A 17,616-nucleotide genomic window follows, 5' to 3' on the forward strand; every position below is an offset into this window, starting at 1 on the left:
GAAGTATCTATTTTAGATTGGCCAGTAAAACTAGCTTTCTTTTGTTTGTTTTTTTTGGTTTAGACACTTTTCTTGAACACTGCCAACAAAACCACCCTTCTTTAATTACACAGAGCCAATAAGCATAGATTTGATCCTCTTAACATGAAAACAATGTACTAAATTAATTAAGCTTAATAAGTAAACCAAATATTTGTGTGTAAAATAATGAATACACCTTTGGTGTGTATACATAATATGTTACAGTATTATAGCCTGTAGAATATGTAAAGAACAACATCCAGCTGACACTAATTTACCTTAGCTTGACCAAAGTGATGCTCCCTTCAGGCTCACTGATAAAAGTGTAGCCTTTATGCCATCAGGATTAGTTTTCAGTTTCAGTTATACTAAAAGACAGCATTCATTTTCCAAAGCATAGAGAGCTCTCATTTGGCTTAATGGGTCATTGACAGACCTCAGAACTGACCTCCAAAGTATCTGATTTCATCTTAGAAAAATGTGGTCATTATGGTTGCAAAGAAAACCATTCAAACATGTAATATAAATAACACATAGTACTTGCCTAAATTTCCAGAGAGCCAGGAACAATACGTTGTAAGAGTCAAAAGCTGCAAACATTTTAATGTAGAGATCAGCTGCCTACAGCCCACGGTCTACAGCAGACCTACAAAGGGATTAGATCCAGCCTGAAAAGGTCCAGTTCCATCTGGTTTTTTCTAGGGGCACACCAATTCCCTTCGTTTGATCCAATCTCATCCACAATTTGCTAATGGCTGGCCTATCTGCTCTAGGCAGCTGTTACTGCCCATGTGGAAGACTGCTGTTCTTCCTCAGCACAGCCTCTGCTCCCTGTCATTGGAGCAGCCGAAGGGAAATAGTACCAGATGGGTTGCAAAATTTCTAGTAATGAAAAAGCCTTTGGCACAAGTTGATTCAGTAGCGCATAGCCCAACCAGCTACTTTCAGAAACATCTGATGCCAGCCATTAAAGGTGAATATAGAGATCTTGAGAGACAACTTCAAGGTGTGTGTGGCTTTGATCGTAGCATTCAACATGGTATGGTACATGGAGTTAAACTCTACAGAGCCTGATGGCATACACCTGGCAGAATGTAGCTGGTTAAATATTTATCACCAAAACTTTTTTTTTCCAAATGGAAAAAATGGGTTTTCAGTAAAGCATAATGGGTTTTCTCATAAAGCATCTGCCTTCCTCATTCAAAAAATATTATTATTTATTTGTCCATCAGCATTCTAAAAAACCAAAAAGGGTGGGGGGGTGGGAACCAGCGGTTTTTGGTTGGAAGTTTCCATTATTCAGCTGGTTTCCCCCCCCTGCACTTTTGTTTTTTTGTTTATGATGCTTAGTTCCCTTTTTTTGGTTTTGAAGTTTCATAGTTTCAAAGTAGCTAGGGTCAGAAGGGATGTGAAGAGATCATCTAGCCTGACCCCCTGCCAGAGGCAGGAATGAATGCTGGGTTCACAAGACCCCAGACATGTAATCATCCAACCTCCTCTTGAATTTGCCCAAGGTAGGGGCAAGGATCGCTTCCCTGGGATGTTGGTTCCAGATTTTGGCCACCCAAACTGTAAAATATTGCCTTCTGTTCTCTAATCTAAACCTATTCTCCATCAGCTTATTATCATTGTTCCTCGTCATCCCAGGTAGTGCTGGGGAGAAAAGGGCTCTACCTCCTTGCTGTTGATTTCCCCTGATGAGTTTGTAGGCAGCCACCAGGTCCCCCCTCAGCCTCCTCTTTCAAGGAGGGGATTGCTCAGAAGTCTAGAAGTTTTCAAAGACAGGTTTGCTTAGAAATCTAGCTTTTCCATGGAATGTCGGGGTATTTTGTTTGTTTGTCTCTGCTGAAGTTTTAAACAGGAAAAATAAATATTTCTGTGAGAGGGAGCAGTATCGGATCTGGGGAATTCCTGGGGAACAAACCCCTGACCCAAACTGTCTCTCTCCGTACTTAACTCAGAGGAAGAAAGGAACAGCCAGCAGCCTCATGTCGGGGGTGCATGCCAGCTCGAGATGGGATCATGCAGCATGGGAAGAGGAACCGCCAGTTTGAGACCCCAGTTTGAATCCTGGAGAGGAGAGATGGAGGCAGAGGGGCGGAGCATACCCGAGGTTCCCTGGTTTGAATCTGGGGGAGAAAAGAGAGACGTGAAGGGGCAGGGTATGCCTGGGAGTACCCTGCTCAGAGCCAGAGAGAGAGAGAGCAGGACCCGAAGGGGTGGGGCATGCTCAGAGAGCCCCAGCCTAGGGTCAGAAAGAGTGAGAGAGACAAAGAGGGGTGAGATGGACCCAAACTTCTGCAGCTGGAAGCTGGAAGAGGACAGCTGGAAGTGGACAGGTGAGACACACCTGGAGAAGCCCAACTGGAAAACAGAGAGAAAGAACCAGTGGGGGAGAGGCACGGTGAGCCTGGGGATACCCTACTGGGAGCTAGAGGGAGAGATCTGCACATGGAAGGGCATTGTGCACAGTCTCCACCCTGAACCAGTGAGGGAGAGAGAAAGGGTGGAACCATGGGCCGGGAAGTTAACAGTCTTGGGGGGATGGGGGGAGAAAGAAATTCTGCAAAACAGAGAAAAGAGAACAAAAAATTAAGAAGTTTTGTTGAAGCTGCAAAAAAACCGGTCAGGAACTATATATTCTCATTTTGTTTAATTTTTCTTGAACTCTAAGTTTTACCCTAAAGAGATTCTCAGGGTTAAAGTGGTGTAAGGAAGGGGTGCAGGGAATGGTGGAGCCCCATATTTCCAAATAGTCACATGCTGCGGTGCTGTGCCTGTGAGATCACATTTCTTCTGTTTGTCTTCTTGTAGAACATCCTCTCGGAAATATTAAAAATCATTATTGAATATAAAAGTCATGGCAGGAGAGATATTTTCATCTGGGAGGGGGTAAAAAGTGGTAACATAAGCGCCCTTTTCCCCTATAAAGCAGAAGAGGAAGATGTCATCATGTAAGGGCCATAAGCTCTATAGCACCTACAGTCAACGATTTCCTACACGGCTCTACTGTGTAGCTTCCTAGACATGGTAAAATATACAAAATGTTACCAATATCAGAAAAGTACCAGTGCTTACATAATCATAATTTGATTTACAGGAATTAATTCAGATCAACAATTACAAGCAGTTAACTTGGCGCAACACAAATGGGAATCAATCTGTGACAAATGATACCGTCCAACATGATGTTGCCTTTGGATACTATACCCACACAGATAGTACTTCTGTATTTTAAGAGCTTTGGGTTAATTTTTACAGAGAAGGGCAGAGTTACTTTGTTTGTTAAACTGATTTTATTCAAGTGAAGCAGAAACCAGGTAGCTAATCAGGTGGAATTTGTTATAGATATTCAGTTTACCTTCTCTAATTAGGTCCCTCAAAAAACCCAGATTCGTATCAAATACTATTAAATATTTTATACAATTCATTTTGATAATGAAATAATAAAATGAATATTTCATTTTGATAATGAAATAATGAAATTGCCTGATAATGAAAAAAAGATCCTTCAGTATGCCATTCCTAACACTATAAATAAAAAAACACTTACGCCTGTTACATCAGGACCCTAAAAAGGCCCACTGAAAATTAGCCAGTCTTTTCTGCCTGTCCTGCGTTAATTTTAAGCTTATCAGAACATTAGTAGGTTCTAAATTTGGAATGTAAACTGGTTTTCAGTAATTCAAACTGTCAGCTCAAGGGCAAAGCCCTGCTTAGAAATCCAGTCAAAACAGCATTATTCATGGCTTACTATAGGACTGCCAGATCAAAAACTATTGTTACTAAATACCATACCAGAGGGATTTTTTTTAAAACTGTGTTGCAATGTCTATTCTGATTAGCTTTAAAGGATAAAGGCTTCTGGCAATCTGAGTTACTTGGAGAGACGAAAAGAATAATTTGATTTACACACATTAATTATATGATTCAGTTATGACCAATTTTATGTTTCAGACCCAGCAAGTAGAATTCTTTATGTCATCTTTTAAAGTCCTCCTGTCAACTACTCATTCAATGATCTATCCAGCCAGTCCCTCAGCTGTACCTTTTATGCTCCCCATGCCTAAGTGCTTTGAAATGAAAATATTCTCCCAGTCCATCACACCTAAATACCAACGCTAGAGCTCGTTGTCATATTCGTCATCAAACAAAATAAAAATATATATTGCCCTAATTGATCGAGTCAAAAGTAAGAATGACTGTCCATTCCAATTCTTGGCTTAATGCACAAAAGCTTTTCATGCAAAATCCAGTGTTAAAGAGTCAGTGAAATCCTCTTTCCATTTTCTTCCCCTTCAGGGCATAACATCTCTGAAATCCACTCTTGCACCTGGCAGTTGAATAGCCAGGAACTCACTACATTTGACATTAATAACTACAGCTATGATTGATTACTCATATGGGATTTCATGCTCAGAACTGAACTTTGGTCTCGAAACTGCAACAGCACTACACAAATCAAGCCATCATTTTTTTATTTATTTTTTTTTACCACTCATGAAAATAAAGAACCTTTTTTCTAAAAAAAAAATCTATCGCATAGGATCCACATATTCCAACAAGATTAAGAAAATAATTCTTTTGGGCTCTGGATATAGTCACAAAGAAATGTTTTTTCCTGCTTCTAACAGAAAATGTAATGGGCCTAATTTTGTAGCCAGTGATTACAGATCTTGCTTGGGTGAAGTCAGTCTTTTTGTAGAGAGAGAGAGTGCACAGGCTGTGCAGTATTTCTGTTACTTAAACTCTATTTTAAGAATGTTCAAGGAACTGACTCACTGCATGTAGAAAATTTGCTGCCCCTTCCGCCTGGGGTGAATATCACCCATTGTGAGCAAGGACTGCAGAACCAACTCCAATGTATGGCAAACGAGTGAAAGGAATCACAAACCACAACATTCCTGCCTCTGAGGACAAAATATTATTTACTTTTGTTTTAAAGATATTGAATTCTATGGGAATGGAAGATGCTTAGACTCTTGCAGAATCAAGCCCAGGGCATGCACTCAGTGCCACTCTAAGGTAGCCTGACTTCCTTATTTCTAGGAGTTGGGCTGTGTAGAATAGGATCAGTTCCATATTTATTACCTTCTCTTCTCTTCCTTTCCCTCATACCTCCTTTTTTCTTCTCTCTTTTTGCCCTCAGTGGGCACAGAGTTATTACTCTGGAGTTTATTGCTCCCAGGCACGTTGTTTGAAAGGCTCAATGTGCTGCAGAGAGGCTGGCTCGGGCACAAGGATGCTTTAGTGCAGGGCTAGCTGGCAGGCAGCCCCTCGCTGACACACTCTCATGCCCCAGCCAGCTAGGGCTGCTACATGCACACTGCTGCAGAGTAAAAAACTCTGCAATAGGATAATACTTGTATGTACTGGTACAATCTTGCTGCAGATTTGCAATTAGTTTACTTTAACCTAAGAGGGGCACACATGCAGAAGTGCAATGTGTATCAAGGAGCTAGCTAGTAAACACTTTGTGTTGATGCATCCAGTGAGTGATATTAATTCTTCTGCACAGATACTTTGCAGTATTTCTTCATCCCTGTTAACAGTTCAGGGGCAGAAGCAGACAGGACCATCCCTGGGGGAGGCACAAACCGAGGCAACCACCCCAGGCCCCACACTTCTGGGGGCCCCACAGAGCCAACTGTAGGACCCGCCTAGTGCTGGTGACTCCACACTGCCGCTGGCTTTACGTCCAGCTGCTCGACCCCCCGCAGCTTCTTTGTGTCCAGGCTCAGCATAGACTGATTTGCCCCGGGCCCTTCACCGTGCTAGGATCCTCCCTGGAAGCAGAGTTGTCTGCCCATGGTGGGTGGGCGCTGAACTGCTTTGAAGGACTCAGCAAGTTCTTTTGCCTCTTAAGCTCTTGATAGGCTTTTCCTGACATTTCTTACTGAGTAGTAAATCTTCTTGGAGAACAGAACATCTGTTTGCAGAAACTGTGATATGTTGACTTTTTTTTTCCCTAGAGTCAGGTAAAGAGTCAAAATACAGAAAAATATAGAATGAAAAGTTACAGAAACAGATTAGTTTGGAGATAATGGGTGCATCTACACATGAGGTTATGTCACTGTAGCAACGCGCTACAGCAATGTAGTGTTGGCGGGCACAAACCATGATGCTGTAGCTATGTTGCCATAGCAACATGCTCCCTCAGTATAGCACATTGTTACGGCAATGGAGCAGCTTAAAATAACCGTGAACCACCGCATGGTGCAGTCTGGTCTGTTACTGTGCTGTTGCTTAGTACTTCCAAAAGTACTAAATAATGGCACAGTAGCAATGGCACTGTAGGGGCATGTGCAGATGTGCCCACTGAAAGGTAAAACTGATGTTTTTTAGGGTTACCATACTTCCAGGTTTTCCCAGACATGTCCTTTTTTTTGGCCCCCTTCCTTTGTTTGGGCAGGTTTTTAAAATGCAAGCAAATGCTCAGGTTTTTGCTCTGCCTCTGCTTTTCCCTTGCACTTGAGGCTTGGCCGCTTGGGGCAGGGGGCAGAGGGGGAAGGTGACTGGCTGTCAGGAGATCACATGCTCTGTACATGGATCCTGGCAGCTGGTTGCAGGTAGGGGAGACAGAGAGACAGCATGTGCACGCGCACATGTGCTGCGAGGGCAGCAGGGCTGGGGGGGAAGGGGGCTACAGGTTGGGAGTGAGGGGCACTAACAGGGCTGGTGGGGTAGGGGGCTGTAGGTTGGGAGTCAGGGTCAGGGCTGGGGTACAGTGGATCAGGGGTGAGAGGCAGCAGCCAATTTTGGGGCTTAGGACTGAGGGCAGAGACAGGACACAGGCACACCCCACCAGCACACCTCTTCTCCCTCGCCCCTCCTCCTTCCCCCCACAGGTATCCCCCATTTTTATACTGGAAATAGGGTAACCTTATTTTAACTGAAATGCGAAGTTTTAACATTCCAAAACAAAAGGTCAATATGAAATGACAGTTTGAAATGCGTGCTAGCATGGCATGTTTAGTCAAAATATTGATTTAAAAATAAACATTTAATATTAAATCAATATTTACAAATGGAACACTTCACGTATTTAAACATGATGCTTAAAAAAGCTAGGAGAATTTTTCAAAATTAGTTTTTCCTCTTGAAAAGTTCTAATTTTTTGTAAAAAACACCACGCTTTCCAAAGAATAAATTGATGTCAGAAAATGTTTGACCCTACTGCTAAAGAGAAACTCAAAACAGCCATGTCACTTCTGTCCCAAACTGGATCTTTACTCTCATTCATTGGAAAAAATGGATTCTAACCATCTTTGCTTGGGGTGTGCTTAATAGGTCAGGCTTAGTGCAGCTCTTAAGCGGCATGCACGGAGCCTGAGCTAGTACATGAGGCATGCTCCACGGCAGAACTCCTGGGTCTGGCGCAGAGGTAGTGTGTGTATGACCTTACCATCCTGATAGCTGTAATGTCTTTTGTTAACAAAATAAGTTGATGTGATTAATAAAGAAATGGTAGGCTAAATTCCCTGCTGGTGTAAATGGACCTAGTGCGACATGTCCAGACCCCAGAAGTAGCCTGGATGCACCTTTGAGACACACTCCCAGGGTGCTTCCACACAGTTGGGGTGCCCTTCTGTTCCAGTGTGGAGTCTGCTATCTGCTGCTTGATTACTGAGAATTAGCTGAGATGCACCAGAGGCCAGCTCCTTTGCCTGTGGTACCCTAGCCCTATCTATCTCACTGGGGCTTTGCCAGCCAGGGCATTTTGCTACCTAACAGGATCATACCCTTGTCTGGTCATTTGCTCATAGAATGACCAAGTCTGCAGAGTGAATACTCTGGAATCACAAGCATCACTGATAAGTAGTTTTTAAAAATATAACGACTGGATTGATTATGAAAACAAGGGCAAACATTAGAGATCAGTAACCATATGCTGAGATATAAGAATAAACCAACAACAAAAAAGTATCGTAACCTGTTCTTACTCTGCACCTTAAGTCCAAGGATGTAGACCCTAGCTAGGCTAAAAAAGCAGACCCTGCCACTGGCCTTTTTGTCAGGGCCTCCTACAAGTTCTCCTGTCAGCTTCTTTACTCAGCCTCTAGGCTGATGGACTGCAGCCTGCCCTGTGCCTAGGAAAACTGAAGACAAAGCCATGTTCTTGAAGCCGGCAAAGTAGTTTTCTCTCTGGCTATTCACATAAGTTATGCCTCATGAATTCTGAGGGAGCAAACACCCTATGCATATAATTTCCATGGTCCCACCTCCTCCCCTGCCAAAGGTACATGTTTCCTAGACCAGAAATTTTTCCTGATCTAATTAGGACCAGGGGGATATATGCATCCTTTCAGGCATGGAGATTTGCTAATCCAATATACTGTCTCTCTTCCCCCCAGTAGCTTGGCTAGCCAGGTGTTATATTTTATGGTCCCTTCTTTTAAAATGCAAATTCACCCTTGTCTGGCCAAAGCCTCAGAGCATGTCCCCATGGGTTGATAAATGATTCAAGGAAATTGTTAATTCCAAGCCATTACCTCTTCTAAGTGTGTACAGGTGGGGGTTACTTAAGTAAATCAGCATTGTAAGGATATATCAAAATTACATTTATAGCAAATACTACAATGTATGGAAACATAAAGAAGATAAGGTTAAATGTAGTTTGACAATCCTTTACATAGAGACTATACATGCCACATTAGTAAAACAAACTCAGGAAAGCATGCCAGACACTCCACAGCCCCTTAGATTTATGACACATAACTCTTATTGATACCACTGGGGTTTAACCTATTTATACCATCAGAGAGTTTTAGCTCAATTTAATGAGAGAAAGTTCTATACCTGAGAGTCTACAAAGACATCTAAATGAACGTTGTAACTCCTGAGAGGCAGGTAGGTAGTGATCATGCATAAGGTGGGGGGTCTGGGGGTGGAACTGAGTGAAATCCTGCAGAATACAGTATAAAACATGAAGAGTTATACTTGAAAGCAGTCAGCCCCTACTTTTTATGTTATCCCATAATGCAAGTACAAAAGGACACTTCATTAAATTCACAGCATTTACATTTATAATTAAACAAAGGGCATGCGTCTTCATACAGTGGATGGTCAGCCAGAGATGTGGCCACTGCTGTAGTCACAGAATCACATACAGTAGAGAGATTTTGTTTGTTTTTAAGAGCTCGAGAATATTATACCCCATTGTACTAGCAGTTACACATGCTAACAGAAGCATTTTTGGATTAAACTATCAGTGGGGTAAATGGCATAGCTCTATTGACGTCAGAAGCTACACTTTATGAAGACCTGCCTAACCAAAATCTACTGCTTCGTGGTCAAAGTAGCATGGTCCTGCATGATACTTTTGTCTTATACAATTAATTAGGGTTTATTTCACCTTCCTTTAAAATGCCAGACATTGGGTCCCGCCAGAAGCAGAATGCTGGATTAGAGGTTTGATAGGGCTGTGAGCAACTTCAGTCGCTGATTCGATTCCGAGGAGATTCGGCAGCTGAATCTCTGCAACTGAATTGAATCGAGAGACCTATTAATCTATCCATATCGAATTGGAAGCTTCTGAATTGATTCAGGGAGATTCGATAATTCAGCCACAGACACAGCTTTGTATCCTTTTTCTGCATATCTCAAGGTACCAGGTGCTGAGATATGTAGAAAAAGCATACATGAATGCCGAGGTGGTGGGGTGGATGGAGCATCCCATGGGAGCATGGAAGACTCTCCTGCGCGCTTGGCAGAGAACCCAGAAGTGGACCAGAAGTACTTCCAGGTCTCCCATGGCAGGGAACCCCTGCCCCCAGGCTCAGCAACTGGTGCCTCCTGGGTCTGGGGGAGCACCTAGGGTCTCCCCCCATGGCCAATCACCAAGCTGGGCAAGGTGCAGGGGGAGGGGGGCATTCAGTAGTGGACACAGAAGTGGAGTGGAAGTACTTTCAGTCCACTTCTGGGTCCATTGCCAAGCACGTGCCCCTCCCCCCCACTCCTGTGGGGACACTCCATCTGCCCCACCATCTCAGCATTCACGGGCAATGCCTGGTACTTCAAGGCATATAAGAAAAACATATAAAGCTGTGTTTATGGCCAAATCACTGATTCTCCAAAATTAGAATAGAATCTTCAGATTCGGCGGAATTGAATCAGGACAGTGATCCAAATCAGCAAATCAAATCACTGTCCCTCAAATCGGGCTGAATCCAAATCCAAATCGAATACTGCTTGCTTTGCAGACCCCTATTGTTTGATGGAAAGAGTATGGTAAAATCTCTACTCCAGCAATCTATACTATACTTCTAAAAACTGAGCAGAGATCACTGCCCCATGGCTCTTCTCCACCACTGCCACCACCACCAGTGCCACCTCCAGGCCACCCCAGGCCTGCAGGGCTGTGACAGCGGGGAGAAGCCACAAAGCAGCCCTGGCATAAGCTCCAGGCAGCCACAGCCAGAAAGGCCCCAACCACAGGAAGCGTGCCTGCCACCAGGTCCTGCTTCTTCCTGGTGCCCAGAACCAGCTTCTGTCGCTCATTGTGGGTGGGAGGTGGACAGAGCTGCCTCTCTCTGTCTCCCTCTCCCTGTTCTTTCCAACCCAACCCATCCCGCACCTATAGCACATCCAAGCAGCTTATACCTGCTCCTGGCCTGTGCACTGCAAGCAGTGCCAGGCAGGTGCCAGAATCAGCTGCAGATGCAGCCAGCAGGTTCCTGTTGGGGATTGAAGCATCTGCCCAAGCTCCCCCCATGGGGTAGAAGGGTGACCCAGAGGCAGTACTGGTGGCAGCAGGGGCCCAAGCTGAGTTGTACCTAATGAAGCTGCTGCCTATGTCCACCCCAGCTCCCTCCAACATAGGGAGAGTTGGTGGGCTGTTGGGAGTGGGGCGGGTGGTGGTGGTGCTGACCCACCCAGCCTGCAACAGCTCACCAAAACTCCCTATATGACCCATGGGCCCAAATAATTCCCCACCCCTGGCTTAAATCTTGTGGCAGCCATCTGACTTGAATGTAAAAATGAAACCTATGAACAAATCAATCTGTAAAGGAACTTCGATGGCGCTTCAAAGTCTCAGTATTTATATATACTGTGAGTCTGTTGCAGCAATGTAGGAAACCTACTTATTAAGGAAAACAGCTAAGTGCGCGCTTACCATAAAGCCGGTGATTAAATCTTACTAAATTTGTGAATGAGGCTACCTTCCTTAAATCAGGCCCCAAGTTACAAGAAATGCCATCTGATTATTTAAGAGCTAGACAAAATTCAGATTCATTTTTGTAATGTAGTGTGGGTATTCAGTTTGTCATAACATTATGGTGTTGAAGCAAAAATAAAGTCCCATTACTTTTTTTTCCCCCTAATCGTTATAGAGCTTGATAGTAACCAAAATATAAAATCAAAGTGGCAGACTGGTGAGGCCATTTTAAATATTTAATTAAAGACAATCAGCCAAATTCTCTCCAGATTTATACCCTAACCAGTCCTGGAGAAACATGGGGAATAACATGGGGAGGAAAGCCTGTCACCTTAGAACCAAGCATGAGCATGGTAGGGGACCAGGCAGCTGCTGTTGATGCCCCAGGTTTTAGTTGTGTAGATGTTTTATGTAGTTAATATCCCTGAATTGCATTCCTGGGCACCTTACTTGATTTGCTTAAGGGATGTGCAGCATATTCAGCTGGTTATGGAAGGGCTGACCTTTCCACTTGTGTTCCAATTACCAAAACTAAGCAGGCACTGTGTGATTGGGATTTTTGAGGGATAGTGTGGAATGATTGACCTGCAGATGTTACCTGTATACCTGATGTGACTGAGTGTCTGTGGGTGGGTCTGTGGATCTGTGTCTGTAGAGTGCAAAGTGTGAGTCTAATGTTTCATTCAGAGTGCTTTCAGGTTAGAGAGAATGCGAGTGAGTGTGGTTGCCCAGCAATGGAACAGCACAGCACCATCTGGCAGTGGGACTCAACTTCTGTTCCTGAAGGATCACTACTGTGATTGCCTTGTGTCTTTACATTCTCATCTCCCTTTGCTCTCAATAATAACCAGTTTTGTTTAATAACCTTCTGTGCGTGAAAAATCATTTAATCTGCGGACTGGGCTTCTAGCTTGCTCTGAAGAGCCCAAAACCCAAAGCAAGTCAGCTTGGGCCAACAAGTACCCATAGGGTACATTCTATTCAGCCATCCCTTTTTTCAAGAGAGGTTGTACTGCCTGCTGATATTTTCACTCTAAGTGAAAATATTAATCAGCTGATTGAGACATGCCCCTCTCTGGTCAACGTTGTGGCTCTGGCTTCAGCTCCCATCTGGGGTTGACTCCTTAGCTGCGGCCTACAGCCAGAGCAGCTGCCCGTCCCTGGTCCCTGCTGCCATTCCGATAGCCTGTCATCTCTCCCCTGCAGCCTCTGCTCCCTGATTTGCCTCTTTCCCTCCCTCACCTACCTTTACTCCACACCAGCAGGCTCTGTCGATGCTGCAGCCTGAGGCACCGAGAATGGCTCCAGCCTAGCCCCATAGCAGCCCACATGGTTGCAACAGGCTCTGGGCTGGGGCTGTGCTCCATGCCCCAGGCTAGGACAGGGACACAGCCTACTGGTGCAGAGCAAGGGGAAGGAGGGAAAGGGGGGCTGGGGCATTGGGAAGTGGAGGAGCAGAGGTTGAAGGAGGAGGGAGAGAAACGGGAGCAGAAGCAAAGGGGGAAGAGGGAGCCCACAGCAGCAGGGTTGGGGGGCAGGCAGGGGGCAGAGGGGCAGGCACAAGCAGGGGGCAAGCTGCTTTAACCCCTGCACCCACACTGTCTTCCCCTTTGCAGCAGTGTGGGGCATTAATTAACAATGACCCTCCAATAATTAGATTCTGTACATGGAAAATGATAACAAATTTATACATTTTCCATGTACGGGAGTTTGTCTCAGATTCAAGTAAATACAGTATCTCTTACGTCTGAATGTCCCCACTGTTACTAGTGAAACATGATATAACAAAATTTTGGAAGCACCATAAACTGTGCTGAAAACAGGGACCACCTTCTACAGGATCACAAATGCAGCAGGAGTCAGGTTATAACTCTGATGGTGCAGACAGAAGTTACATTTGTGCTATCTTCAGAAGTGGGGTGGGGAAGGGGAGGGAGCTCGTTACACGAGGGTTCAGATGAATGTTCTCCAAAGTGGAGCACCTTCATTAACTTCTGTCTGCTTGCACCACCCTGGTGCTGTCTTCACAATGGGAGGGGGAGAAGGGAGGGGAGGGAGTTCTGTCTGGGGTTTGCCCAGCCTGTACTGGAGAGTGGGGTGAGTGGATTGGAGCCTCCCCTACCCACCCCCCACCACAAGATGTGGGCTTCAATCCACCCTGCACACACCCCCCCCCCTAGAACAGGCTGGTTCAACCCCAGACTGAACTCTCTCCCCTTTCTTCCCCCCTCCCATTCTGAAGACAGCACCAGAGCTGGGAGGGGGGAAGGTATGGGGTAGGACTAGGGGACAGCGGCTGCAGACACACAGCCACTCCAAACTGGAGCTTGATCCCTCAACCTGCAAACCCAACAGCAAATGTCCGTTAGGTTAGGGGTAATGCTGTAACTCCTGGCACTTCATAAGAAGCACCTTGAGTTACAGCAAGGAGCTGCACACTGAGAGGTACAATGTGCTTCCAGCCAAATTTGGGGGGCAATACTTTTACACAGAGTGAATCTCTAGGCTCAACTGACAGGTTGCAACCTGGCCTTATTATTTCATATTTGCATTCATTATAAACTTGGCAGTTGTTGAGAGAATAGTCAAAATGAAATCCATTCAAGGACTGGCCACCCTTTGGCATGCATATAACCTTGAAGAAAGCCACATGCCTTTCCACAAAGAAGGTATGTTCCACTGTAATCTACCCAGCACAGAATGCCAAAGAAAAAAATTAGACTTAGATCATAACATCTTGGAAAAGTCTTCCTGTGTGTAGGAACAGTGTCTAGCAATTTGTGGGTACTAGTGGAATATAAATAATGATAAACATTGCTAAATTATAACTGTATGAAGCTATCTGTATTTTTTCCATTGAAGTTTTCTTTGAAAGATGAATTTTTCTATCTTTTTTTTTTTTCAACAGAAATAAAATACTTGGGCAAACATGAAATGTAACCACTTTCACAACTGGCCACAATTTTATTTCCTTTTTGGCAACAGAAAAAGATCAATTTCTATTCTGGAACAAGTCACATTTTCAGAGATTAGCTATGTGATTTGCACAGAAAAGTAGCCATTTTTTGCCTACCCAACCTGTCATCCTCTGCTCTGCCCCACAGAATCTATTTTTCCATATGTATATAAAAACAGCAAAAGGTCTGGAGGAGCGGTCTGTATTTAACAAAAGCATGATTTTTTTACCAGTTTCCATAGCAGTACAATTTTTTTTTTATATAGCTCTAGTTAATATGCCATTTTCAACCTTTAAGATTATGGATTTTCTTTTTTCCTTCAGACAGATAAATCTGGTTTCTAGAGACCAATTTAATCTGTATAATGAAGTTCAATTTAAATGCACATTAAAATGAGGCCGGTCACCAGAGGCCCAGTCCTGCAAAATCATATATGCACCCTTTACAGGGAAACTTGTAGGGATAAGGAGTCTTCACAAGAGTATGAATTTGAAAATTATACCAAGGTAAAGAGAAGAATGGGACTGGGACCACACAAGTTGTCAGGTTTCTTTTAATACCTTTGACCTATTTGAAGAAACACCTAGATTAATTACGATTCAATACTGTTGCTTCTGTTAGTTGCAGACTAACAGTAATGCATGCTTCTTACCAAAAGATATGGTCTTTTGACACTCGTTCCTGTAGAAGGATCCATTTTTTCCCCAAGTCAGTAGATACATAGAGCTTCAAAGAAAAGAGGAGAGCAAACATTTTAGATCACAGGGAACTGCTAGTGATGTACATTTTAAAAAACAGTGGTTAACCACAGGATCTTTATTCAGCTGTATTAAAAAAACACCAAATATGACAAATCAAAATGAATTTAAAGAAATAGCTTCACCACTTTCCAGAGCCGTAAGTATTTGCATGTTCCTGTAAAATATCTATGAAGAGTAAAACCCTTCACCAATGGGTTGTTGTATGTCATGCAAGCAATCCGTAATTTTGGTAAGAAGCTCCCCAGCTGGTTCTGAAGGGTGGGGTGGGTGAATTGGAGCCCCCCTCCCATCTCAGGGGACTCAAATAAACCCTCCTCACCCTCCAGGGGCTGCTGAAAAGACCCCAGTGAACTCCCTTTCCCCCCTCCCCCTTCTGAAAACAGCAGCAGGCTGGGAGCTCTGCAGATGCAAGTTACAAAAGACACTACATTTTGAAATGTCTCTGATACCTCACGCAATGACAGTCAGATTTTCACCCGATTGGCCATTTTTGAAGCTGTCTGCAGCTGTGCACTTGTGTTTGGTCACAGCTATAAACTGCTTTCTGTGGCCAGATTGGGTAGAATTGTCACTTCTGTCTGCACTTCTTAAGCCCCAACTCAGCAAAGGAATTAAGCTCATGCTGTCCATTAGACTACACAAAGTCTCAAGTTGATTCTATGGAACATAAAACATCTGTTACAAGTTAAGCATATGCAAAAAAGCTTTGTTGAACAGCCATGAACTTAAGTCATTTAACTGGACCCCCACAAAGCTCTCTACTCATACCCCACTGAGCAGTGGCTCAAACAGGTCAGGAAAAGATAAAAGATGGCAGAACAGGAATCTGTCCTTCTTCTAACACAGTCACAACTTTGGCTTCTTTTCCCACATTTTCTTCCAGTTTTCAGTTATGAATATGCTAAGAATAGGCATTTAACAGAAAGATACACCTCAATAGCAGAGATATAATTCTTTGTTATACAGAATGGACATCAACAGTCTCCTTGTTTTAACTTGAGTTTTCATACTTTCTTCTCCCTAATTATAAATATCAAAGTAATGCTGATCACATCTTTAAGAAGCCAGATGTAAGGGTCTTTGGTTTATTTTTATGTATCTATCACTTTATTGACTTCGTACAATATTCGTACAATATTTTAGGTAAATATCCCAGGGACAATTATTCCCTTTCAATGTAGGGCCTAATTTACTTATTAAGGTACAGACTGTGTTACACTACAGTCTCCTGGGGAATAAGGAGAAACACTCTTGCTTGCGACTGGCGAGGATCAAATTATAATGGCAAGTCCATTAAGTATGTATTGCACTTTTGTTACAGACAAGCTGTGTTAATTACATCTTCAAAGATTAAGGATTATGCACCTTTTCCAACATGCTTGTGAAGGGTCAATTAAGTGCTGAAATCAAAAATTTTCCAGATCCTATTCTCTATAATCCATAATAATAGTGCTTTGTTCTTTAGTCCCATGAATTAAAATGATCAGTATGAAAGAAAATATTCACCATATTTCATGGTATAAAATATAGTTTGTATTAGGCTACATACATCCAGGAACTGCATTGTGCAAGTAGTAATTATTCTGCTTACAGCTGTGGAGTAAGTATATCTGGTATACTGGTATTTACCCAAAAGACAGGACTGGAGTAAGTTTATAGAACATCAGTTGGAAGAGTGCTAGCTGGTATGACTTGTTAAAGAAATATAAGAACTATAGAAGACACTTAGCTGAACTTCCGTAGTCTATGTTAGCAACCTATGAAGTAGGTTGTTGACTATGAAAGCTGTTGCATCTCTGAACCCTATTTAACCTAAATCAGTTAAGTCTGATACTACATCCATCCAGGTTTATTTTAAACTGGTTTTGGCCATTTTGAAAGCAGTTTATATGCACTGAATTTCTGTTGTGTTAGAGAACCAGCTGAACCAGTTTCCAATGACTTATCCTAGCTTATGTGTAATTTCTTTCCCTAGCCCAAGTCATCAGGGTTTATCTGTGCATGTATTAAGCTGAATTCAGGAACTACTTATTCTTAAAGATTTACACATGCTTTGTGAAACAAGGTTTCAAGTGGGAAAGAACTTTGGCCCACAACATGTTTTGTATTTAATAATTATATAACAAAAGAGTCAAATGTAAAGGTTACACAGCTAATCCAGTTATGTCATATTAATGAGAAAAGCAAAATATTCACATTCAGCAAGCACTTCTATTGTTTTATATTGTTAATTACCCACCTTGCACTAAATTAATGTAGTTACTTTTCTAAAGAGCTACAAAATATAGGAGTTTAGGTTTTAGTTTTTTTCCTATCCTGTAGTTTCTAAAAAAAAATAATTAAAATCTCCCACTATACTTAAGTGTAAAAAACATAAAATAAAGCATTAATATTGTCTCAGTGAACAACTGATTGATGCTCATTATTATTGTGGTAGCCAAAAAAAGAAAGTATAGATTTGAGCCAGTAAGCAGATTAATAGCCACATTGACTAGATTTGTATTAATTTACAATCTGTCAATTAGATATTAGAGTTTTATTTAAATAAAAGCCAGAGTTGTGCATGCATGAACAATGTGGATTTTGATGTATAAAGTAAGAACTAAATCAAACCTGAAATTGTGAGAGCACCACAATGTTCTAGCGGACTGAGAGTTTCATAAATAGCTATTTGTTAAAGAGCTCATGTCTACAAATCCTTGTAAATTCAAAAGTGCTG

The 17,616-nt window shown here is 42.8% G+C and overlaps 1 protein-coding gene across 6 annotated transcripts in view; it reads right to left on the minus strand.

Annotated features, from left to right (window-relative positions):
• Positions 1–17,616, minus strand: part of SORCS2 (sortilin related VPS10 domain containing receptor 2) — a 983,379-nt gene that overhangs the window by 203,526 nt on the left and 762,237 nt on the right. For all 6 annotated transcript variants that reach the window (XM_090035537.1, XM_090035536.1, XM_090035535.1 and 3 more), the window contains exon 5: positions 14,789–14,862. In XM_090035537.1, the coding sequence (XP_089891663.1) occupies positions 14,789–14,862 (74 nt within the window). The remainder of the gene's footprint in view (positions 1–14,788; positions 14,863–17,616) is intronic.

This window comes from Crocodylus siamensis, chromosome 2 (assembly GCF_052110815.1).
Source record: "Crocodylus siamensis isolate JL-2025a chromosome 2, ASM5211081v1, whole genome shotgun sequence".
Classification (NCBI taxonomy): Eukaryota; Metazoa; Chordata; order Crocodylia; family Crocodylidae; genus Crocodylus; species Crocodylus siamensis.